Here is a 26,403-nt window from a genome sequence, read left to right on the forward strand (position 1 = left end):
ATAAAATACAAAATGTACTTTATATACGACAGTAGTAGTAGGGTCCTTTTATAAAAAATTTAAAAAAACATTTGTATTATATAGTCATATATAGAGACTAATATTAGCAATATTTTACTTAACTTGAATTCTATTTATACAAAGTAAGACTTTTATTTATTTTAGTCTGTTTTATTTGTTTAGCTGGATGTACTGGCTTCGTGTCAGGGTGAAACATCTATTCCTCTCCTCCTGTGGTTGATGGATGTACTGGCTTCGTGTCAGGGTGAAACATCTATTCCTCTCCTCCTGTGGTTGATGGATGTACTGGCTTCGTGTCAGGGTGAAACATCTATTCCTCTCCTCCTGTGGTTGATGGATGTACTGGCTTCGTGTGAGGGTGAAACATCTATTCCTCTCCTGTGGTTGATGGATGTACTGGCTTCATGTCAGGGTGAAACATCTATTCCTCTCCTCCTGTGGTTGATGGATGTACTGGCTTCGTGTCAGGGTGAAACATCTATTCCTCTCCTCCTGTGGTTGATGGATGTACTGGCTTCGTGTCAGGGTGAAACATCTATTCCTCTCCTCCTGTGGTTGATGGATGTACTGGCTTCGTGTCAGGGTGAAACATCTATTCCTCTCCTCCTGTGGTTGATGGATGTACTGGCTTCGTGTCAGGGTGAAACATATATTCCTCTCCTCCTGTGGTTGATGGATGTACTGGCTTCGTGTCAGGGTGAAACATCTATTCCTCTCCTCCTGTGGTTGATGGATGTACTGGCTTCGTGTCAGGGTGAAACATCTATTCCTCTCCTCCTGTGGTTGATGGATGTACTGGCTTCGTGTCAGGGTGAAACATCTATTCCTCTCCTCCTGTGGTTGATGGATGTACTGGCTTCGTGTCAGGGTGAAACATCTATTCCTCTCCTCCTGTGGTTGATGGATGTACTGGCTTCGTGTCAGGGTGAAACATCTATTCCTCTCCTCCTGTGGTTGATGGATGTACTGGCTTGGTGTCAGAGTGAAACATCTACTCCTCTCCTCCTGTGGTTGATGGATGTACTGGCTTCGTGTCAGGGTGGAACATCTATTCCTCTCCTCCTGTGGTTGATGGATGTACTGGCTTCGTGTCAGGGTGAAACATCTATTCCTCTCCTCCTGTGGTTGATGGATGTACTGGCTTCGTGTCAGGGTGAAACATCTATTCCTCTCCTCCTGTGGTTGATGGATGCACTGGCTTCGTGTCAGGCTGAAACATCTATTCCTCTCCTCCTGTGGTTGATGGATGTACTGGCTTCGTGTCAGGCTGAAACATATATTCCTCTCCTCCTGTGGTTGATGGATGTACTGGCTTCGTGTCAGGCTGAAACATCTATTCCTCTCCTCCTGTGGTTGATGGATGTACTGGCTTCGTGTCAGGGTGAAACATCTATTCCTCTCCTCCTGTGGTTGATGGATGTACTGGCTTCGTGTCAGGGTGAAACATCTATTCCTCTCCTCCTGTGGTTGATGGATGTACTGGCTTCGTGTCAGGGTGAAACATCTATTCCTCTCCTCCTGTGGTTGATGGATGTACTGGCTTCGTGTCAGGGTGAAACATATATTCCTCTCCTCCTGTGGTTGATGGATGTACTGGCTTCGTGTCAGGGTGAAACATCCATCCCTCTCCTCCTGCGGTTGATGGCTATTAGAATGTTCTAGTAGTATTTACAGTGAGTAGTGTAACTGTATCTGCTACTGTATCACACTGATGTCCATCGTAAACTGAACTAAGCTGGTTTGAAGTATTGTATCAGTGAGGGCATTCAAAGATTCACTCAAAACAACTAAAGTCGCTTTAAAACTGCCAAAATGTTGCGTTTAAATACTTCATTTCCGACGCACTTTACAACAGAATGTTGTTGTTGGCAAGACGTAAAGCCTGAGTACGGATTGATTCGTTTGGTCAACAAAATATAAGTATCTATTACAGAAATACCCATACCGAGTCGAATACTTTGACGTTTACAAAACGGATTGACCACTGTTTCTGTTTTTAAAGTAAATGTGCAACTGTAAAACAGACTTTGACATCGTTGGCACAACGTGCTGCATGAATCGGCTCCTCAGATATCACTATTAATATCATTAAAGTTGGAGTAACTTTTAAAGTACCTTCAAGTTAAAGTTGGAGTAACTTTTAAAAGTACCTTCCAGTTAAAGTTGGAGTAACTTTTAAAAGTACCTTCCAGTTAAAGTTGGAGTAACTTTTAAAGTACCTTCAAGTTAAAGTTGGAGTACCTTTGAGGACCTCTGTGTACAGTTAACAACATGTAGTTACCCTTTTGATATATGGAGGGAATATTGCTTACACGACAGTAGGTTCCGTGTTTGTGTCCTTTCATATTCACCTGTACGTGTGGGCCTCTCTTCAGGTGTTATAAACTGTGAATAGTGGGTTATGACAGGGAATTTACAAGGAACGTATGGGGTTGTTCAATAGTTTTGAGGTAACTGTCTGTTCCCCTCCAAAAACCTTTTATTTTATTTTAATTTATGTGTTTTTAGAACCAAAAAAGAATCATCCAGAACAGTACGATGGTACAGTGTGTGTACTGAACAAAAATATAAACTCAACATGTGAAGTGTTGGTCCCAAGTTTTCATGAGCTGAAATAAAATATCCCAGAAATGTTCCACACGCACAAAAAAGCTTATTTCTCTCAAATAATATTTTGCGCATAAATTTGTTTGCATCCAAATTTGTTTATCCTTTGCCAAGATAATCCAAATCAAGAAGCTGATTAAACAGCATGATCATTACACAAGTGCACCTTGTGCCGGGGAGAATTAACGGCCACTCTAAAATGCGCAGTTTTGTCACACAACAGAATGCCACAGATGTCTCACGTTTTGAGGGTGCGTGCAATTTGCATGCTGACTGCAGGAATGTCCAACAGAGCTGTTTCCAGAGAATTGAATGTTCATTTCTCTACCGTAAGCCGCCTCCAACGTTATTTCAGAGAATTTAGATTCTTCAGTACATCAAACTGGCCTCACACCCGCAGACCACATGTAACCACGCCAGCCCAGAACCTCCACATCCGGCTTCTTCACCTGCGGGATCGTCTGAAGGAAGAGGAGAGGGGTGCTGAGGAGTATTTCTGTCTGTAATTTTTTTAAACTTTTGTGGGGAAAAAATAATTCTGATTGGCTGAACCTGGCTCCCCAGTGGGTGGACTTGGCTTCCAAGTGGGTGGGCCTGGCTCCCCAGTGGGTGGACTTGGCTTCCAAGTGGGTGGGCCTGGCTCCCCAGTGGGTGGACTGGGTTCCAAGTGGGTGGGCCTATGCCCTCCCAGGCCCCACTATGACTTTATTTTAATTGACTGATTCCCTTCAATACACTGTAACTCAGTAAAATCTTTGAAAGTGTTGCATGTTGCGTTTTATATTTTAGGTCAGTCTAGTTCTGTTAGGAGATATAAGTCTAGAGTTGGGGTTCAGTAATAATGATTCATACCATTGATGTGTAGGTGAGTTGGGGTTCATTCCATTTCAATTCCAGTCAATTCTCTTCAATGCTTTTCAATTTGGAATTTGGTTTACTTTCGAAATTGACCCATTTGAAATGGAATTGAGCCCCTCCAGTCACAAGATGTATTTCTCAAACCGGAAGCCAGTTCTGTTCTGGTTTCTAACCCACGTTAAGGACGTCAGGCCCGACACAACGCACCGCACGTCCAATAACTCGATTCATCCTCAAACGTTTTAGATATGATCCTATGTTCATCTATATACTGTATACAATACACGTGTTCTGTGTTTCTTCCATACAAGGTACTATAGGAGTAACACCCTACGTTTGGGTTCGTTGTTCAGCAGCACAAATGAATGTTCAGTTGGCACATCACATGCAGTCAAAACCTTTTTTGGGGGGGAAATGAAAATAAGTGGTTGAAGTATCAGGACCTCGGTACAGTGGATATGATGACACAGCTGTTTATCCCCTGGCCTGTTATACTGATGATACCAAGTATCAGGACCTCGGTACAGTGGCTGTGATGACACAGCTGTTTATCCCAGGCCTGTTATACTGATGAAACCAAGTTCAGCCTTTGGCGATGTATTGTCTTCAGTTAATTTTACATCATGTCTGGTGATTTTATGTGCGGGGGGGGGGGGGGGGGGGGGGGTGCACCTGAACATAGATTATAATGCTTTCAGTTGTCTTGAGTGGACAACGACCGTTGAGTCCACTTGACCAGGTAAACACTTGAAAATCCTCCCAGGTTTAAAGTCCGCAGCAACATCTCTCTCGCCAGGGAAAATACTTCCAAACTCAGCATGAAAAGTACCTTTACGACGCGATAATGTCCCCCCCCCCCTCTTTTAACAGATACATTAAACGCCTCTCCTGGCCGACTGCAATGTAGACGGAAACGTCACCAGTCCGTCTTACCTAACGTGAGGCACGCCGGTGACCTCCAATTACAATGTAACAACAGACTGATGTCATTGGCTAGAAGAGGACCTTTTTGTCAAAGAAGGGTCCAATGAGAGCTGGCCACTTCAATGATTTGACAGCTGAGAGCCCTGATCGCAGAATAGCGCTACTATGCAAACATGAAACGGACGTTGCTATTTTGAAAAGCTAAAGATTGTTACCAACCAAAGTGGTTAAGAGAGACCTGGACTGTCCCCCCCCCCAAAAAAAATATCACTCATGATATCAGCAGTGTGAACAGCTTTTAAATCGTTTAGCTGTCAATCTCTGCAGATGAAGGGCTCTAATTCAATCCGCGAGGCGGAAGTGTTCCTGATTGAGCAGAGACTACATTGACGGTAAACGGTGCCTATGGCCGCTCCATGGGAAGTGACCTTTACATTCCCATCACAGAATCCGCTTCAGCTGTACAGACTGAATAGAGCTCTAGAAGGTTTTTAGTCGTTCTAGAAGGAAATGTACAAACAAAAAAAATGTTTCCTTGTATTTAGGGTCAATGTATAATATTTGATCTGCTCTTTGTATAGAGAAGACATTTTGTAAAAAATGTTCCTTGTGTTGTTTTACAGCTCTGTATGACGGGTCTGTGGATCTGATGATGAGATTAATCATGTACTGTTGGACTGGATCTTTTTAGAGTTGTCTCAGACTGGAAATAAAATCACTTATACCGTGGCCAATCGTGTGTGTTTCTACACTGGGATTAAATCACGTATACCGTGGCCAATCGTGTGTGTTTCTACATGGGGATTAAATCACGTATACCGTGGCCAATCGTGTGTGTTTCTACACTGGGATTAAATCACGTATACCGTGGCCAATCGAGTGTGTTTCTACACTGGGATTAAATCACGTATACCGTGGCCAATCGAGTGTGTTTCTACACTGGGATTAAATCACGTATACCGTGGCCAATCGTGTGTGTTTCTACATGGGGATTAAATCACATATACCGTGGCCAATCGTGTGTGTTTCTACACTGGGATTAAATCACGTATACCGTGGCCAATCGTGTGTGTTTCTACACTGGGATTAAATCACGTATACCGTGGCCAATCGTGTGTGTTTCTACACTGGGATTTATGCTTAAAACGACGTCCACAGCCTTGACGGCGAACGCCATCTTTGTGAACGGCGGCGAAAATGACGTTTGAGAGACATACTGTCAACAACACACTTTGTTGTATATATTTTTCTGATAAATACACCTTTTGATTGAATCCTGGCTTGAATTTCAAATGACCTCAGAACATTTGTTTTCACACAACATAATGAATTAACCAATCAACACTACACCTTGCATTGAATATAATTTTTTTTTAAAAGGATTTAATTGTACAACATATGGATAGGTTACTATACATCAATACATTCTCTTTGTATCCATCTGACCCACACAAGTGTATTGCACACATACGTAACACATGACACACTACAATGCTGACAGTCAATGACATAATGGTACCATATGGGGGTCGTGTAACTGATCTACACCATTCCTGGGTATTCTAGACACTGAATCATTCACATGAAGAACTCAAAAGCTGCTGTACCTCTCTGCACCTGATAAACCGGGGTTTTTGTTTTTTTAACTCTAAAAGAAATGACTGTATTGACATTTATACACGGATGAACACTAAAATGGATGTGTGTTTGTGGTGTGGCTGGACAACGTCTACGATTACTGAGTCTCTCTTCAGGATTGTTGTGGACAGAGAACCTCTACTGCTGCACGTCAGTTCTGGTGAAGGAGACCAGCCATAGTCCAACCATGAAGGTGTCCACTGATTCAACAACACCTGGCTCAACACAGACAACACCATCCCCTCTGTGAACAGTAACACTAGGGGACCTCTAACCCCCCTGTACCGTGAATGTTAGTGACCGACAACGATACAGTTTTGGCGGTTATTATTTAAATGACTTCCTGACACGCCTCTTTTTTTTTCTCCCCTCCCTCCTCATTGTAGTATGATGTACTACAGTACCCATAATGCTCTGTACAGTACAACATATTCAGTTTCATCTTAGTTTAAAAACATTTTTTTTAAAGAAGACGTTCCTGAAGCTAACATAATGGTTGGGTGGACTGGGTTCCAAGTGGGTGGGCCTGGCTCCCCAGTGGGTGGGCCTGGCTCCCCAGTGGGTGGGCCTGGCTCCCCAGTGGGTGGACTGGGTTCCAAGTGGGTGGGCCTGGCTCCCCAGTGGGTAGACTGGCTTCCAAGTGGGCGGGCCTGGCTCCCCAGTGGGTGGACTGGGTTCCAAGTGGGTGGGCCTGGCTCCCCAGTGGGTGGGCCTGGCTCCCCAGTGGGTGGACTGGGTTCTAAGTGGGTGGGCCTGGCTCCCCAGTGGGTGGACTGGGTTCCAAGTGGGTGGGCCTGGCTCCCCAGTGGGTGGACTGGGTTCCAAGTGGGTGGGCCTGGCTCCCCAGTGGGTGGACTGGGTTCCAAGTGGGTGGGCCTGGCTCCCCAGTGGGTGGACTGGGTTCCAAGTGGGTGTGTCTGACCTCTGACCTCAGATGGAGACGGGGCAGATAATAATACGGTCTTCCAGCATCACGCTGAGCACCAGAAACACGAAGTAAAGCATGAACATGGTGAGGCCCAGAACGCGGCTCATCTTCCACCGACACGCCGCGATGCTGACGATGACGAAGAGGAGCATGACGAAGAGGAGCACGATGGCACAGAACAGACCGTTGGAGTTCACCGCCACCGGTACGCCGCCTTGCATCGCCGAGAAGATCAACCATGGGACAGGCAGGCTGGAGTAATGTTAGGGGGGGGGGGGGGGGCGGACAGACAGAGAGAGGAGGGGTGGAGGCAGAGGGATGTAGAGAGGGAGAGACAGAGAGAGGAAGGGTGGAGGCAGAGGGAGAGACAGAGAGAGGAAGGGTGGAGGCAGAGGGAGAGACAGAGAGAGGAAGGGTGGAGGCAGAGGGAGAGACAGAGAGAGGAAGGGTGGAGGCAGAGGGATGTAGAGAGGGAGAGACAGAGAGAGGAAGGGTAGAGGCAGAGGGATGTAGAGAGGGAGAGACAGAGAGAGGAAGGGTGGAGGCAGAGGGATGTAGAGAGGGAGAGACAGAGAGAGGAAGGGTGGAGGCAGAGGGATGTAGAGAGGGAGAGAGGAAGGGTAGAGGCAGAGGGATGTAGAGAGGGAGAGACAGAGAGAGAGGAATGGTAGAGGCAGAGGGATGTAGAGAGGGAGAGAGGAAGGGTGGAGGCAGAGGGATGTAGAGAGGGAGAGACAGAGAGAGAGGAAGGGTAGAGGCAGAGGGATGTAGAGAGGGAGAGAGGAAGGGTAGAGGCAGAGGGATGTAGAGAGGGAGAGACGGAGAGAGTGGAGGCATAGAGGGGGAGAGATATCACTATGGGGCTTTAGCTAACCCCATAGTGATATCTCTGTAGTTACAGTGGTCTATACTAACCCCATAGTGATATCTCTGTAGTTATAGTGGTCTATACTAACCCTATAGTGATATCTCTGTAGTTATAGTGGTCTATACTAACCCCATAGTGATATCTCTGTAGTTATAGTGGTCTATACTAACCCCATAGTGATATCTCTGTAGTTACAGTGGTCTATACTAACCCCATAGTGATATCTCTGTAGTTACAGTGGTCTATACTAACCCCATAGTGATATCGAAGATGTTGGATCCCACTGAGCTGGACACAGCCATGTCTCCCAGTCCTTTCCGGGCCACGATGACACTAGTGATGAGGTCAGGGATGGAGGTGCCCGCTGCCAGGATGGTCAGGCCCATGATCTCCTCTGAGATGCCTATGGTTTCACCCACCTAGGGAGACAACAGTCAGCCAGTCAACCAATCAGTCTCACCCACCTAGGGAGACAACAGTCAGTCAACCAATCAGTCAGTTTCACCCACCTAGGGAGACAACAGTCAGTCAGTCAACCAATCAGTCTCACCCACCTAGGGAGACAACAGTCAGTCAGTCAACCAATCAGTCTCACCCACCTAGGGAGCCAACAGTCAGTCAGTCAACCAATCAGTCTCATCCACCTAGGGAGACAACAGTCAGTCAACCAATCAGTGTCCCCACCTAGGGAGACAACAGTCAGTCAACCAATCAGTGTCCCCACCTAGGGAGACAACAGTCAGTCAACCAATCAGTGTCCCCACCTAGGGAGACAACAGTCAGTCAACCAATCAGTGTCCCCACCTAGGGAGACAACAGTCAGTCAACCAATCAGTGTCCCCACCTAGGGAGACAACAGTCAGTCAACCAATCAGTGTCCACACCTAGGGAGACAACAGTCAGTCACCCAATCAGTGTCCCCACCGAGGGCACTAGTAATCAGTCGATACATATATCAAAATGTAATTTTGACAAATACGTAGCACATCCATTATTCATCCTGTGTAGACGGAGGCCAGGATTCAACCAGATCAGCGTTAACCCACAATAACCCACAATTACCCACGATAACCCACAATAACCCACGATAACCCACGATAACACACGATAACCCACAATAACCCACGATAACACGCGATAACCCACAATAACCCACAATTACCCACGATAACCCACGATAACACACGGTAACCCACAATTACCCACGATCACACACGATAACCCACAATTACACACGATAACCCACAATAACACACAATAACCCACAATTACCCACGATCACACACGATAACCCACAATTACACACGATAACCCACAATAACACACGATAACCCACAATTACACACGATCACACACGATAACCCACAATTACACACGATAACCCACAATAACACACGATAACCCACAATTACCCACGATCACACACGATAACCCACAATTACACACGATGACCGACAATAACACACGATAACCCACGATTACACACGATAACCCATGATAACCCACAATAACCGTAGCTCATCATTGCTTTTGTTTATAGTGTGTGGGGTCAGAAGTGTTACTGCGTTGGAGTTGTCAAAACCCCAAGAGGCTCCCGACGTTATCCCTATCATTATCTCTATCAGTATCCCTATCATTATCCCCATCGGTATCCCTATCTTTAGACCTATCATTATCCTTATCATTAGACCTATCATTATCCTTATCCTTAGACCTATCGTTAGACCCTAACGTTAGCTCTATTGTTATATCATTATCCCTATCGTTATCCTTATCGGTATCCCTATCATTAGACCTATCATTATCCCTATCATTAGACCTTTCATTATCCCTATCGTTAGACCCATCATTAGCCCTATCGTTAGACCCTATCGTTAGACCCTATCGTTAGACCCTATTGTTGGCCCCATCGTTAGACCCCATCGTTAGCCCCCATCGTTAGCCCCATCGTTAGCCCCATCGTTAGACCCATCGTTAGCCCTATCGTTAGACCCTATCGTTAGCCCTATCGTTAGACCTTATCGTTAGCCCCTATCGTTAGACTCTATCATTAGCCCTATCGTTAGACCCTATCGTTAGACCCTATCGTTAGACCCTATCGTTAGACCCTATCGTTAGCCCTATCGTTAGACCCATCGTTAGACCCTATCGTTAGACCCTATCGGTAGACTGACCGTTAGACCCATCGTTAGACCCATCGTTAGACACATCGTTAGACCCTATCGTTAGACCCTATCGTTAGACCCTATCGTTAGACCCTATCGTTAGACCCTATCGTTAGACCCTATCGTTAGCCCTATCGTTAGACCCATCGTTAGACCCTATCATTAGACCCTATCGTTAGACCCTATAGTTAGACACATCGTTATACCCTATCGTTAGACCCTATCGTTAGACCCCATCGTTAGACCCTATCGTTAGACCCTATCGTTAGACCCTATCGTTAGACCCTATCGTTAGACCCTATCGTTAGCCCTATCGTTAGACCCATCGTTAGACCCTATCATTAGACCCTATCGTTAGACCCTATAGTTAGACACATCGTTATACCCTATCGTTAGACCCTATCGTTAGACCCCATCGTTAGACCCTATCGTTAGACCCCATCGTTAGACCCTATCGTTAGACCCCATCGTTAGACCCTATCGTTAGACCCCATCGTTAGACCCTATCGTTAGACCCTATCGTTAGACCCCATCGTTAGACCCTATCGTTAGACCCTATCGTTAGACCCCATCGTTAGACCCCATCGTTAGACCCCATCGTTAGACCCATCGTTAGACCCTATCGTTAGACCCTATCGTTAGACCCATCGTTAGACCCTATCGTTAGACCCATCGTTCGTTAGACCTTTCGTTCGTTAGACCCATCGTTAGCAGCTGTGTTAAACTCAAACACTAAAATGTGTGATGTTATTTTTATTTTATTAACTTTGAACCTTTATTTAACTAGGCAATCAGTTAAGTATACATTCCTATTTACAATGACGGCCTACTGGGGAACAGTGGTTTAACGACAGTTTTTTTTACCTTGTCAGCTTGGGGATTCGATCTAGCAACCTTTCAGTTACTAGTCCACCCTCTAACCACTAGACTACCTGCTGGTTACTGGCCCAACACTCTAACCACTAGGCTACCTGCTGGTTACTGGCCCAACACTCTAACCACTAGGCTACCTGCTGGTTACTAGTCCAACACTCTAACCACTAGGCTACCTGCTGGTTACTGGCCCAACACTCTAACCACTAGGCTACCTGCTGGTTACTGGCCCAACACTCTAACCACTAGACTACCTGCTGGTTACTGGTCCACCCTCTAACCACTAGACTACCTGCTGGTTACTAGTCCAACCCTCTAACCACTAGACTACCTGCTGGTTACTGGCCCAACACTCTAACCACTAGACTACCTGCTGGTTACTGGTCCACCCTCTAACCACTAGACTACCTGCTGGTTACTAGTCCAACACTCTAACCACTAGACTACCTGCTGGTTACTGGTCCACCCTCTAACCACTAGGCTACCTGCTGGTTACTGGTCCACCCTCTAACCACTAGGCTACCTGCTGGTTACTGGTCCACCCTCTAACCACTAGGTTACCTGCTGGTTACTAGTCCAACACTCTAACCACTAGGCTACCTGCTGGTTACTGGCCCAACACTCTAACCACTAGGCTACCTGCTGGTTACTGGTCCACCCTCTAACCAATAGGCTACCTGCTGGTTACTGGTCCACCCTCTAACCACTAGTCTACCTGCTGGTTACTGGTCCACCCTCTAACCACTAGGCTACCTGCTGGTTACTGGTCCAACACTCTAACCACTAGTCTACCTGCTGGTTACTGGTCCACCCTCTAACCACTAGTCTACCTGCTGGTTACTGGTCCACCCTCTAACCACTAGTCTACCTGCTGGTTACTGGTCCACCCTCTAACCACTAGTCTACCTGCTGGTTACTGGTCCAACACTCTAACCACTAGTCTACCTGCTGGTTACTGGTCCACCCTCTAACCACTAGTCTACCTGCTGGTTACTGGTCCACACTCTAACCACTAGTCTACCTGCTGGTTACTGGTCCACCCTCTAACCACTAGTCTACCTGCTGGTTACTGGTCCACACTCTAACCACTAGTCTACCTGCTGGTTACTGGTCCAACACTCTAACCACTAGGCTACCTGCTGGTTACTGGTCCACCACTCTAACCACTAGTCTACCTGCTGGTTACTGGCCCAACACTCTAACCACTAGTCTACCTGCTGGTTACTGGCCCAACACTCTAACCACTAGTCTACCTGCTGGTTACTGGTCCACACTCTAACCACTACTCTACCTGCTGGTTACTAGTCCAACACTCTAACCACTAGTCTACCTGCTGGTTACTGGCCCAAGTCTCTAACCACTAGGCTACCTGCTGGTTACTGGCCCAACACTCCAACCACTAGTCTACCTGCTGGTTACTGGTCCACCCTCTAACCACTAGTCTACCTGCTGGTTACTGGTCCACCCTCTAACCACTAGTCTACCTGCTGGTTACTGGTCCAACACTCTAACCACTAGTCTACCTGCTGGTTACTAGTCCAACACTCTAACCACTAGTCTACCTGCTGGTTACTGGCCCAAGTCTCTAACCACTAGGCTACCTGCTGGTTACTGGCCCAACACTCTAACCACTAGTCTACCTGCTGGTTACTGGTCCACCCTCTAACCACTAGGCTACCTGCTGGTTACTGGTCCAACACTCTAACCACTAGGCTACCTGCTGGTTACTGGCCCAACACTCTAACCACTAGACTACCTGCTGGTTACTGGTCCACCCTCTAACCACTAGGCTACCTGCTGGTTACTGGTCCACCCTCTAACCACTAGGTTACCTGCCGTAATCTACACCTTCATTAGGCTTATCTACATCCTTGCTATTTTGTTTAATGATTTTCAATTTCGCTGTCATTATCTCTATATAGCCTGCCCTACACCTTCTCATTCTGAACTTCTAATATGGGGGAGATATAAGGATGGGTGTGGTTTCGTGACCATGGCAACAAGAGCAACAGCTCACTGATTTGACAGCTCCTACGTAGTTACACCTCCTAAATCGCCTAAACAAAAACAACCATAAGCTACAGGTCTGTCTGTTACCTCGGGTTTGTCTGTTACCTCGGGTTTGTCTGTTACCTCGGGTCTGTCTGTTACCTCGGGTCTGTTTGTTACCTCGGGTCTGTCTGTTACCTCGGGTCTGTCTGTTACCTCGGGTCTGTCTGTTACCTCGGGTCTGTCTATTACCTCGGGTCTGTCTGTTACCTTGGGTTATCGCTGATCTGATTAAATCCTGGCCTGAGTCAAAGAAGCACTGGACTAATAGTTTCTAAACAAGATGGAAGTCATGTGATCTAAAAACCCAACCAGAGTGATACCTGATGTGCCCACCAGACCATTAGATAGGAGAACACAGCGATCCACGTGATGGAACCAATAAACGTCATGGCAAAGTATTTTCTGGAAGCCTGAGGAAGAACTCACAGGAAGCTCATATCAGCATGACATTAGAAAGATATTTTGTGTTCTACATTTTGGCCACTTTGCAGGACACAAACACAGTACACAAAATGGCGTGAATGTAAAGACAGAGATGATAAAGACAGAGATGGTAAAGACAGAGATGATAAAGACAGAGATGATAAAGACAGAGATGATAAAGACAAAGATGTTAAAGACAGAGATGTTAAAGACAGAGATGTTAAAGACAGAGATGATAAAGACAGAGATGATAAAGACAGAGATGATAAAGACAGAGCTGTAGGTGATATTTACCGGGTTGCGTACGTCGGGCACAGTGAGCCACAGAGGGAACACTATCGGTAGGAGAAAAAGATATGTGGCCTGTTTACGTCTGGTGTCTGGCCATTCTAACGACAGAGGTTCCTCGTTCTCTTCACCCTCTTCCTCCTCTTTATTTTCCTCATCGTCCTCTTCGTCTTCATCATCCTCGTCTTCCTCATCCTCGCTCTCTTCTTCACTCTCGTCCTCCTCACCGCTGTCTGAGCCGTCGGACCCCCCTGCGCCCGCTGGCCCCTGGTCCTAGTGAAGAGGGAGGGAGAGAGGGTGAGAGAGAAGGGTCGTAGGGGTAGAGTAGTGTTATGAATTAACTCTCTCCTATCTCTCTCCACCCTCTCTCCACTCTCTCTCTCCTCTCGGTCTCCTCTCCCCTCTCTGTGTCTCTGACGGATCTGGTTTCTTCTCTCCCTCTCCTCCCTCCCCTCTCTCCTCTCTCTACCATCTGAGTCTCTGACGGGTCTGGTTTTTCCTATCTCCCCTCTCTCCTCTCTCCTCTCTCTCCTCTCTCCTTTCTCTCCTCTCTCCTTTCTCTCCTCTCTCTAATGTCTGTGTCTCTGACGGGTCTGGTTTCTACTATCTCCCCTCTCTCCCCTCTCTCCTCTCTACCGTCTGAGTCTCTGACGGGCCTGGTTTCTCCTATCTCCCCTCTCTCCTCTCTCTCCCCTCTCTCCCCTCTCTCTACTGTCTGAGTCTCTGACGGGCCTTGTTTCTCCTATCTCCCCTCTCTCCCCTCTCTCTACCGTCTGAGTCTCTGACGGGCCTGGTTTCTCCTCTCTCCCCTCTCTCCTCTCTCCCCTCTCTCCCCTCTCTCTACCGTCTGAGTCTCTGACGGGCCTGGTTTCTCCTCTCTCCCCTCTCTCCTCTCTCCCCTCTCTCTCCTCTCTCTACCGTCTGAGTCTCTGACGGGCCTGGTTTCTCCTATCTCCCCTCTCTCCCCTCTCTCCTCTCTCTCCTCTCTCCCCTCTCTCTACCGTCTGAGTCTCTGACGGGCCTGTTTTCTCCTATCTCCCCTCTCTCCCCTTTCTCCCCTCTCTCCTCTCTCTCCTCTCTCCCCTCTCTCTACCGTCTGAGTCTCTGACGGGCCTGGTTTCTCCTCTTCTTTAGGTGTGGTCTGGTTTCTCCTATCTCCCCTCTCTCCTCTCTCTCCTTTCTCCACTCTCTCTACCGTCTGAGTCTCTGACAGGCCTTGTTTCTCCTCTTCTTTAGGTGTGGTCTGGGAGGTCGAGGGTTCAGCCTGCTCAGTCTTCTCAGGTCCAGCTGAAAAAAGACAGACACAAGACACAACCAATAAGCAACATGTCAGATGTTTACCTTTACATGTGAGTCATTTAACAGACTCTCTTATCTAGAGACACTACAGTAGTGAGTCATTTAACAGACTCTCTTATCCAGAGACACTAAAGTAGTGAGTCATTTAGCAGACTCTCTTATCCAGAGAGACTTACAGTAGTGAGTCATTTAGCAGACTCCCTTATCCAGAGAGACTTACAGTAGTGAGTCATTTAGCAGACTCTCTTATCCAGAGAGACTTACAGTAGTGAGTCATTTAACAGACTCTCTTATCCAGAGACACTAGTAACCAGCAGGTAGACTAGTGGTTAGAGGGTGAACCAGTAACCAGCAGGTAGCCTAGTGGTTAGAGTGTTGGACTAGTAACCAGCAGGTAGACTAGTGGTTAGAGGGTGAACCAGTAACCAGCAGGTAGCCTAGTGGTTAGAGTGTTGGACCAGTAACCAGCAGGTAACCTAGTGGTTGGAGGATGGACCAGTAACTAGCAGGTAGCCTAGTGGTTAGAGTGTTGGAATAGTAGCCAGCAGGTAACCTAGTGGTTAGAGGATGGACCAGTAACCAGCAGGTAGCCTAGTGGTTAGAGTGTTGGACTAGTAGCCAGCAGGTAACCTAGTGGTTAGAGGATGGACCAGTAACCAGCAGGTAGCCTAGTGGTTAGAGTGTTGGGCCAGTAACCAGCAGGTAGCCTAGTGGTTAGAGTGTTGGACTAGTAACCAGCAGGTAGCCTAGTGGTTAGAGCGTTGGACTAGTAGCCAGCAGGTAGTCTAGTGGTTAGAGTGTTGGGTCAGTAACCAGCAGGTAGCCTAGTGGTTAGAGTGTTGGACTAGTAACCAGCAGGTAGCCTAGTGGTTAGAGGATGGACCAGTAACCAGCAGGTAGCCTAGTGGTTAGAGTGTTGGACTAGTAACCAGCAGGTAGCCTAGTGGTTAGAGCGTTGGACTAGTAACCAGCAGGTAGCCTAGTGGTTAGAGGATGGACCAGTAACCAGCAGGTAGCCTAGTGGTTAGAGTGTTGGGCCAGTAACCAGCAGGTAGCCTAGTGGTGTGTTGATGTGACTCAGTGTGGTGTGTTGGTGTGACTCAGTGTGGAGTGTTGATGAAACTCAGTGTGGTGTGTTGGTGTGACAGTGTGGTGTGTTGATGTGACTCAGTGTGGTGTGTTGATGTGACTCAGTGTGGTGTGTTGATGTGACTCAGTGTGGTGTGTTGACGTGACTCAGTGTGGTGTGTTGATGTGACTCAGTGTGGTGTGTTGATGTGACTCAGTGTGGTGTGTTGATGTGACTCAGTGTGGTGTGTTGATGTGACTCAGTGTGGTGTGTTGATGTGACTCCTAGTGTGGTGTGTTGATGTGACTCAGTGTGGTGTGTTGATGTGACTCAGTGTGGTGTGTTGATGTGACTCAGTGTGGTGTGTTGATGTGACTCAGTGTGGTGTGTTGATGTGACTCAGTGTGGTGTGTTGATGTGACTCCTAGTGTGGTGTGTTGATGTGACTCAGTGTGGTGTGTTGATGTGACTCAGTGTGGTGTGTTGATGTGACTCAGTGTGGTGTGTTGATGTGACTCAGTGTGGTGTGTTGATGTGACTCAGTGTGGTGTGTTGATGTGACTCAGTGTGGTGTGTTGATGTGACTCAGTGTGGTGTGTTGATGTGACTCAGTGTGGTGTGTTGATGTGACTCCTAGTGTGGTGTGTTGATGTGACTCAGTGTGGTGTGTTGATGTGACTCAGTGTGGTGTGTTGATGTGACTCAGTGTGGTGTGTTGATGTGACTCAGTGCGGTGTGTTGATGTGACTCAGTGTGGTGTGTTGACGTGACTCAGTGTGGTGTGTTGATGTGACTCCTAGTGTTGTGTTGATGTGACTCAATGTGGTGTGTTGATGTTACTCAGTGTGGTGTGTTGACGTGACTCAGTGTGGTGTGTTGATGTGACTCAGTGTGGTGTGTTGATGTGACTCAGTGTGGTGTGTTGATGTGACTCAGTGTGGTGTGTTGATGTGACTCAGTGTGGTGTGTTGATGTGACTCAGTGTGGTGTGTTGTTGTGACTCAGTGTGGTGTGTTGTTGTGACTCAGTGTGGTGTGTTGATGTGACTCAGTGTGGTGTGTTGATGTGACTCAGTGTGGTGTGTTGATGTGACTCAGTGTGGTGTGTTGTTGTGACTCGGTGTGGTGTGTTGTTGTGACTCAGTGTGGTGTGTTGATGAGACTCAGTGTGGTGTGTTGATGAGACTCAGTGTGGTGTGTTGATGTGACTCAGTGTGGTGTGTTGTTGTGACTCGGTGTGGTGTGTTGTTGTGACTCAGTGTGGTGTGTTGATGAGACTCAGTGTGGTGTGTTGATGAGACTCAGTGTCGTGTGTTGATGTGACTCAGTGTGGTGTGTTGTTAGTCTGTAATAACTGGAAAGGTGGTACATGGATACAGACACCTGTTAATCTGTGCATTTGTCTCTGTTTTTGGGGTCCGTCCACCATGTCTGGATGGAGTTGTGCTTGTTGGGAACAGGGGTCGCGGTGGAGTTGATTTGGGTTCGTACCCTGTAATCATTGGGCCTCTCAGTGTGTGTGTGTGGTCTAATGATGTCCTTCAGTGGTCCAGGCCATTACAGTCTCTCAGGGTTATGACAACCACAGGCTGAAGCGGCCTTAACACCGACCCAATCAACACTGAGATTAACATGCAGATGGGGCCCTGCGCGGCCTTAACACGGACCCAATCAACACTGAGATTAACATGCAGATGGGGCCCTGCACGTGTGTGTGTGTCAGAGGAAGGGGTCATCGTCTTTTTAATTCATGGCTCGTTAACCTTTAGTTACACAGTTTTTGGCATATGACATAGGCCTTCAATATAATAATAATAATAATAATAATAATAGCCAGCAGCATACCACCCTGTCCACAGGGCAACATTTGATGACAAAGTATTCAGAGTCGGGGGAGCAGAATCTCGCAGGTTCCTGTACGTTTCGCACCATGTGTTGTTGGTCATTAAGCAGAGCCGACCACCTTTGTTCTTAGCCAGAGAGATTCTGCTTCCTATCCACTCAGAAACCATGTGTTGTTGGTCATTAAGCAGAGCCGACCACCTTTGTTCTTAGCCAGAGAGATTCTGCTTCCTATCCACTCAGAAACCATGTGTTGTTGGTCATTAAGCAGAGCCGACCACCTTTTGTTCTTAGCCAGAGTGATTCTGCTTCCTATCCACTCAGAAATCGGTAAAACCCGCCGGTTGTATATAATCCCTATGGATGTCGGAGGAAAGTCTCAGAAAAACAAGAGTATGTTACAGGATCTGATGTCCCTCCGGAAGGAGATCCTCGCCCTGAGCTCGTCAAGTTGGTTCATTAATGATTGAACACTGGCGAGTAGAATGCTCGGTAATGGAGGATGGGTTGGCCAGGGTCTTAATCTCAGTAAAACCCTGCCACGGCTGCCTCTCAGTCAGCATCTTCTCTTCCTACTCTCCTGTAGGACTCCCAAGCAGCTCGGCACCTCGCTGAAGAAGCTAGTCCATTGTTTCGCCGTCTCAGAGAACTCGGGTAGACAGTGAGTACCCAGCGATTCGTATTCTAATAGTTCTACTCAGGTGTATGTTGTGATGCACAAAACAAACTGATTAAGAAAATGTTTGGAAAACACAGAAAAATGTTTTGTCAGAGCGCAAGGCCGTCTGTCCCTCTGTCGGCCCCATCTTACCAGGAATACTTGGTCATTAAATGACGCCGTTTTTCACCTTCTGAAAGTGTTCTCAGGGATCAACTCCATGGCTGTGTTCATCCAGCCCCAATCTGACACCAAGATGGAGCTCCAAGATCTTCATTGGACCGTGAACAAACTGGAGACTGCATTCCCGGAGGCAGTGTTCATTGTTCTAGGGGACTTTAACAAAAGTAATTTGAGAACCGTGCTCCCAAATTAATTACCAACACCTCGACTGTCTAACTCGCGGAAATTCTACTTTTGACCACTGCTACACGTCTTTCCGACACGGGTATAAGGCCCTTTCCCGTCCTCCTTTCGGTAAAGCCGACCAGGACCCCGTCCTGCTTCTCCCCGCCTACAAACAAAAACTCAAGAGGGAAGTTCCTGTTGGCCAGGTCTGTACAGCGTTGGTCCGTCCAATTAGAATTCACGCTCCAAGACTGGTTTGATCACGTGGGCTGGAATATGTTCTGGGTCGTCTCTGGAGATAACGTGAATAAACTCACGACTCAGTCACCAGAGATAACGTCAATATAGACGCCGACTCAGTCACCAGAGATATCGTTAATATAGACGCCGACTCAGTCACCAGAGATATCGTTAATATACTCACCGACTCAGTCACCGGAGATAATGTCAATACACTCACCGACTCAGTCACCAGAGATAACGTCAATATACACGCCGACTCAGTCACCGGAGATAACGTCAATATACACGCTGACTCAGTCACCGGAGATAACGTCAATATACACGCTGACTCAGTCACCAGAGATAACGTCAATATACACGCCGACTCAGTCACCGGAGATAACGTCAATATACACGCCGACTCAGTCACCGGAGATAACGTCAATATACACGCCGACTCAGTCACCAGAGATAACGTCAATACACACGCTGACTCAGTCACCAGAGATAACGTCAATATATATTACGCCGACTCAGTCACTGGAGATAACGTCAATATACACGCTGACTCAGTCACCAGAGATAACGTCAATACACACGCCGACTCAGTCACCGGAGATAACGTCAATACACACGCCGACTCAGTCACCGGAGATAACGTCAATACACACGCCGACTCAGTCACCGGATTAATCAGAAAATGCATAGATGACATGTTACCGATAGTGTACTTCAAAACGGTCTCGAGTCAAAAAAAGTGAATGGATAGCAGCCTTCTAGGAAAACTGAAAGAGAGAACTGCCAGGTGACCGGGGGAAATAGTTTGGTGAAACAGTACAAATACGACAGCCGCAGATTGATCAAGATGGCGACACACCGAGGCGTATGTGGCAGGGGCTCCAACAATAACAGATTACAAAAAGGAAGCTAGCTACATTGCGGTCACCAACACCATCCTACCAGGGGAGCTAAACACCTTTTTCTCAAGATTCGGTCACAATGACCCTGAGCTGCCGAGGAGAGTCCCCGATGACAATGTGGGCTATACACTCTAAGTTTCCACTAGGATTTACATCAACACACCACACTAGGTGTCACACCAACACAGCACACTAGGAGTCACATCAACACACCCCACTAGGAGTCACATCAACACACCACACTAGGAGTCACATCAACACACCCCACTAGGAGTCACATCAACACAGCACACTAGGAGTCACATCAACACACCCCACTAGGAGTCACACCAACAGACCCCACTAGGAGTCACACCCCACTAGGAGTCACATCAACACACCACACTAGGAGTCACACCCCACTAGGAGTCACATCAACACACCCCACTAGGAGTCACACCAACACACCCCACTAGGTGTCACATCAACACACCCCACTAGGAGTCACATCAACACACCCCACTAGGAGTCACACCAACACATCCCACTAGGAGTCACATCAACACACCCCACTAGGTGTAACATCAACACACCCCACTAGGAGTCACATCAACACACCCCACTAGGAGTCACATCAACACACCCAACTAGGAGTCACATCAACACACCCCACTAGGAGTCACACCCCACTAGGAGTCACACCAACACACCCCACTAGGAGTCACACCCCACTAGGAGTCACACCAACACACCCCGTACAGTGAAGAAGGAAACCAAGAGCAGGACTGACAGCCATTGTTCTGTTACTGGATGTCACCTATAGGTCTGTTTCCATAGAGACTTACAACACTGTCACACAATAGTTTTTTTGATTTCAACTATAGATCTGGATCTCACCTATAGGTCTGGATCTCACCTATAGGCCTGGATCTCTCCTATAGGCCTGGACCTCACCTATAGGCCTGGACCTCTCCTATAGGTCTGGACCTCTCCTATAGGCCTGGACCTCACCTATAGGCCTGGATCTCTCCTATAGGCCTAGACCTCTCCTATAGGCCTGGACCTCACCTATAGGCCTGGACCTCACCTATAGGCCTGGACCTCACCTATAGGCCTGGATCTCTCCTATAGGCCTGGACCTCTCCTATAGGCCTGGACCTCACCTATAGGCCTGGACCTCACCTATAGGCCTGGACCTCTCCTATAGGCCTGGACCTCTCCTATAGGCCTGGACCTCACCTATAGGCCTGGACCTCTCCTATAGGCCTGGACCTCCTATAGACCTGGACCTCACCTATAGGCCTGGACCTCACCTATAGGCCTGGACCTCTCCTATAGGCCTGGACCTCACCTATAGGCCTGGACCTCACCTATAGGCCTGGACCTCACCTATAGGCCTGGACCTCACCTATAGGCCTGGACCTCTCCTATAGGTCTGGACCTCTCCTATAGGCCTGGACCTCACCTATAGGCCTGGACCTCACCTATAGGCCTGGATCTCTCCTATAGGCCTGGATCTCTCCTATAGGCCTGGACCTCTCCTATAGGCCTGGACCTCTCCTATAGGCCTGGACCTCTCATATAGGCCTGGACCTCTCCTATAGGCCTGGACCTCTCCTATAGGCCTGGACCTCTCCTATAGGCCTGGACCTCTCCTATAGGCCTGGATATCACCTGTAGGCCTGCCGTGTGTCCGTGTGTCCTGCTGTGTGTCCTGCTGTGTGTCCTCCCGCTGGCTGCTGGGTTAACTCTATCCCTCAATGCAGTATGAGACATTGAGGATTACCACGTACAGCTGACTGTGAGCTGTTTAAAATGTCTGTGACCGTTTCTCATCAACAACAGGTTGGCATGTTTGCATCCCTCAAAGAGCTACAATGACCAAGAAATAGTGGAAACACGATAAAAAGTACTTGTACATGCTACAGGGATAGTTGTGAGACACGTAACTTCATGTAAAGTAGCACGAAAAACATTCATGTGTAACAGTTAGACGCACATCCCTGCTGTGTGGCCTGCAGACAGCGGTACATCTCTAACACAAAGCCTTACAGACAACGCCAAGACAAAGAGAACCCATAACCAACGTAACGAGAACATACAAAACATAACGACAAATTTTTTTTATTTAATTTTACCTTTATTTAACTAGGCTAAGTCAGTTAGGAACAAACATCAAACCAAACGCAACGTGTATACAGAACGTTAACGAGAACATTCACAGAACATAACGACAACATCAACCCAAACGCAACGTGTATACAGAACGTTAACGAGAACATTCACAGAACATAACGACAACATCAAACCAAACGCAACGTGTATACAGAACGTTACGAGAACATTCACAGACGCTAACCAAATCAAGCACTAAACGTACAGATAACGTTGGCCTTACCTTTCCTCTGCACCGACACCTCTGTCCTGACCTCCCCATTAAAGGTTGTTGTTTCTAAATGGCAGAGATACGTCAGGTAAAATGACTAGTTACCACGGCGACACAACATATCCACACGCTGCCTCGTGGAGAGTAATGTATGACGGAATATGAGGGGAGTCATAGACACAACATATCCACACGTTGCCTCGTGTAGAGTAATGTATGACGGAATATGAGGGGAGTCATAGACACAACCGAAGTTACTGTACCACACAAACAAAACACAACCACTTCCTTCATAATATTGACTGAAAATGAGCTGAGCAGGCATGAATACTAGTATCCTCTTCTAGGGAAGAGTGAGATACAGTTCAGATGAAAACGTCTATAGACGTTGTGTGATAGATAGTAGACAGAAGATGAAGAGATACTCAGTAACTCTCGATAGGACAATGGAAGTTGTTGTGATAGATAGTAGACAGAAGATGAAGAGATACTCAGTAACTCTCGATAGGACAATGGAAGTTGGAGTGATAGATAGTAGACAGAAGGTGAAGAGATACTCAGTAACTCTCGATAGGACAATGGAAGTTGTTGTGATAGATAGTAGACAGAAGGTGAAGAGATACTCAGTAACTCTCGGTAGGACAATGGAAGTTGTTGTGATAGATAGTAGACAGAAGATGAAGAGATACTCAGTAACTCTCGATAGGACAATGGAAGTTGTTGTGATAGATAGTAGACGGAAGGTGAAGAGATACTCAGTAACTCTCGATAGGACAATGGAAGTTGTTGTGATAGATAGTAGACAGAAGATGAAGAGATACTCAGTAACTCTCAGTTGGACAATGGAAGTTGTTGTGATAGATAGTAGACAGAAGATGAAGAGATACTCAGTAACTCTCGATAGGACAATGGAAGTTGTTGTGATAGATAGTAGACAGAAGATGAAGAGATACTCAGTAACTCTCGGTAGGACAATGGAAGTTGGAGTGACAGACTGATGTCCTATGTACTAACAACGGAAACCCTTCAGAAGGACTGGCATGAAGTGACAGTACAGGGTGACAACATGAGGAGGAGGTGACATGTTGACATCCCTCTTACCTTGTCTAACTCTCCTCTGACCAGGGCCTCTAACATCTCTGCTAAATCCCGTCTCTGGAATAAGGGGACGATGGAAGACACCATAGAATTACATATTAGAACTCGTTTAATAGGATCTCTGTAGGAGAGACATTCAGGTAGCCTCTGTATTTACCAGGTCCCCCAAGTCCCCTGACACCCAGAGCTGTGGTGTGGAGTAGCCATTAGAGCAGCGCTCTCCAAACCTGGTCCTGGGGGGGAGACCCAGAGCTGTGGTGTGGAGTAGCCCATTAGAGCAGCTCTCTCCAAACCTGGTCCTGGGGGGGAGACCCAGAGCTGTGGTGTGGAGTAGCCCATTAGAGCAGCTCTCTCCAAACCTGGTCCTGGGGGGGAGACCCAGAGCTGTGGTGTGGAGTAGCCATTAGAGCAGCTCTCTCCAAACCTGGTCCTGGGGGGAGACCCAGAGCTGTGGTGTGGAGTAGCCATTAGAGCAGCGCTCTCCAAACCTGGTCCTGGGGGGTAGACCTGATCCAAAAGCCTCTCAACACCTTGGTGCTGCCTTACACTAGAGACTCGTGTTGTGTGAGAAGTGAAGAGCAGAGGTCAAGTCCACCTGTGTTCCTGGATTACAGGGACGTGACTGTTCTGTCCTCTACTGGAGTGACCTTCACTGAGTCCTCAGGCCACCAGGCAGCCAGACCTGTCCCCATGCAGCCTCCTCCCTCCCAGCACTCTCATCCTTAATCAGCTTTCAATACAGGCTAATAAAAGCTGGATAAGAGCCAGCCTCTGGCCGACCAATCTCTTTATCTCAATAGCACTGTCTCTAGGTCTCTCGTTGTACTGGACTGTGTGTGTCACTGAGCTAATGAGTCTGATGCTGCTGTGAAGCTAACAGTCTGATGCTGAAGGTGAAGCTAACAGTGTGATGCTACTGTGAAGCTAACAGTCTGATGTTGCTGTGAAGCTAACAGTGTGATGCTGCTGTGAAGCTAACAGTGTGATGCTGAAGGTGAAGCTAACAGTGTGATGCTGCTGTGAAGCTAACAGTGTGATGCTGAAGGTGAAGCTAACAGTGTGATGCTGCTGTGAAGCTAACAGTGTGATGCTGCTGTGAAGCTAACAGTGTGATGCTGCTGTGAAGCTAACAGTGTGATGCTGAAGGTGAAGCTAACAGTGTGATGCTACTGTGAAGCTAACAGTGTGATGCTGCTGTGAAGCTAACAGTGTGATGCTGAAGGTGAAGCTAACAGTCTGATGCTGCTGTGAAGCTAACAGTGTGATGCTACTGTGAAGCTAACAGTGTGATGCTGCTGTGAAGCTAAAAGTCTGATGCTGAAGGTGATGCTAACGGTCTGATGATGCTGTGAAGCTAACAGTGTGATGCTGCTGTGAAGCTAACAGTGTGATGCTGCTGTGAAGCTAACAGTCTGATGCTGCTGTGAAGCTAACAGTCTGATGCTGAAGATGAAGCTAACAGTGTGATGCTACTGTGAAGCTAACAGTGTGATGCTGCTGTGAAGCTAACAGTGTGATGCTGAAGGTGAAGCTAACAGTCTGATGCTGCTGTGAAGATAACAGTGTGATGCTACTGTGAAGCTAACAGTGTGATGCTGCTGTGAAGCTAACAGTGTGATGCTGAAGGTGAAGCTAAAAGTCTGATGCTGCTGTGAAGCTAACAGTGTGATGCTGCTGTGAAGCTAACAATGTGATGCTGCTGTGAAGCTAACAGTCTGATGCTGAAGGTGATGCTAACGGTCTGATGATGCTGTGAAGCTAACAGTGTGATGCTGCTGGTGAAGCTAACAGTGTGATGCTACTGTGAAGCTAACAGTGTGATGCTGCTGTGAAGCTAACAGTGTGATGCTGAAGGTGAAGCTAACAGTCTGATGCTGCTGTGAAGCTAACAGTGTGATGCTACTGTGAAGCTAACAGTGTGATGCTGCTGTGAAGCTAACAGTGTGATGCTGAAGGTGATGCTAACGGTCTGATGATGCTGTGAAGCTAACAGTGTGATGCTGCTGTGAAGCTAACAGTGTGATGCTGCTGTGAAGCTAACAGTGTGATGCTGCTGTGAAGCTAACAGTCTGATGCTGAAGATGAAGCTAACAGTGTGATGCTACTGTGAAGCTAACAGTGAGATGCTGCTGTGAAGCTAACAGTGTGATGCTGAAGGTGAAGCTAACAGTCTGATGCTGCTGTGAAGCTAACAGTGTGATGCTACTGTGAAGCTAACAGTGTGATGCTGCTGTGAAGCTAACAGTGTGATGCTGAAGGTGAAGCTAACAGTCTGATGCTGCTGTGAAGCTAACAGTGTGATGCTGCTGTGAAGCTAACAGTGTGATGCTGCTGTGAAGCTAACAGTCTGATGCTGAAGGTGATGCTAACGGTCTGATGATGCTGTGAAGCTAACAGTGTGATGCTGCTGGTGAAGCTAACAGTGTGATGCTACTGTGAAGCTAACAGTGTGATGCTGCTGTGAAGCTAACAGTGTGATGCTGAAGGTGAAGCTAACAGTCTGATGCTGCTGTGAAGCTAACAGTGTGATGCTACTGTGAAGCTAACAGTGTGATGCTGCTGTGAAGCTAACAGTCTGATGCTGAAGGTGATGCTAACGGTCTGATGATGCTGTGAAGCTAACAGTGTGATGCTGCTGTGAAGCTAACAGTGTGATGCTGCTGTGAAGCTAACAGTCTGATGCTGAAGGTGATGCTAACGGTCTGATGATGCTGTGAAGCTAACAGTGTGATGCTGCTGTGAAGCTAACAGTGTGATGCTGAAGGTGAAGCTAACAGTCTGATGCTGAAGGTGAAGCTAACAGTCTGATGCTGAAGGTGAAGCTAACAGTCTGATGCTGCTGTGAAGCTAACAGTGTGATGCTGCTGTGAAGCTAACAGTGTGATGCTGCTGTGAAGCTAACAGTCTGATGCTGAAGGTGAAGCTAACAGTGTGATGC

At 47.3% G+C, this 26,403-nt stretch overlaps 1 protein-coding gene across 4 annotated transcripts in view; it reads right to left on the reverse strand.

Annotated features, from left to right (window-relative positions):
- Window positions 1-6,868: 6,868 nt before the first annotated feature.
- Window positions 6,869-26,403, reverse strand: part of LOC110527018 (sodium/potassium/calcium exchanger 1-like) — a 37,444-nt gene continuing 17,909 nt past the window's right edge. For 2 of the 4 annotated variants that reach the window (XM_036964094.1, XM_036964091.1), the window contains 7 exons: window positions 23,469-23,522; window positions 22,380-22,433; window positions 14,841-14,932; window positions 13,652-13,918; window positions 13,255-13,344; window positions 8,097-8,263; window positions 6,869-7,228 (listed from right to left, as the gene is read on the reverse strand). In XM_036964094.1, the coding sequence (XP_036819989.1) occupies window positions 6,979-7,228; window positions 8,097-8,263; window positions 13,255-13,344; window positions 13,652-13,918; window positions 14,841-14,932; window positions 22,380-22,433; window positions 23,469-23,522 (974 nt within the window). In that variant the 3' untranslated portion in view covers window positions 6,869-6,978. The remainder of the gene's footprint in view (window positions 7,229-8,096; window positions 8,264-13,254; window positions 13,345-13,651; window positions 13,919-14,840; window positions 14,933-22,379; window positions 22,434-23,468; window positions 23,523-26,403) is intronic. The other 2 variants (XM_036964092.1, XM_036964093.1) reach the window with 2 other exon arrangements.

The sequence above is a fragment of the Oncorhynchus mykiss genome, chromosome 26 (genome assembly GCF_013265735.2).
Source record: "Oncorhynchus mykiss isolate Arlee chromosome 26, USDA_OmykA_1.1, whole genome shotgun sequence".
Taxonomy (NCBI): Eukaryota; Metazoa; Chordata; class Actinopteri; order Salmoniformes; family Salmonidae; genus Oncorhynchus; species Oncorhynchus mykiss.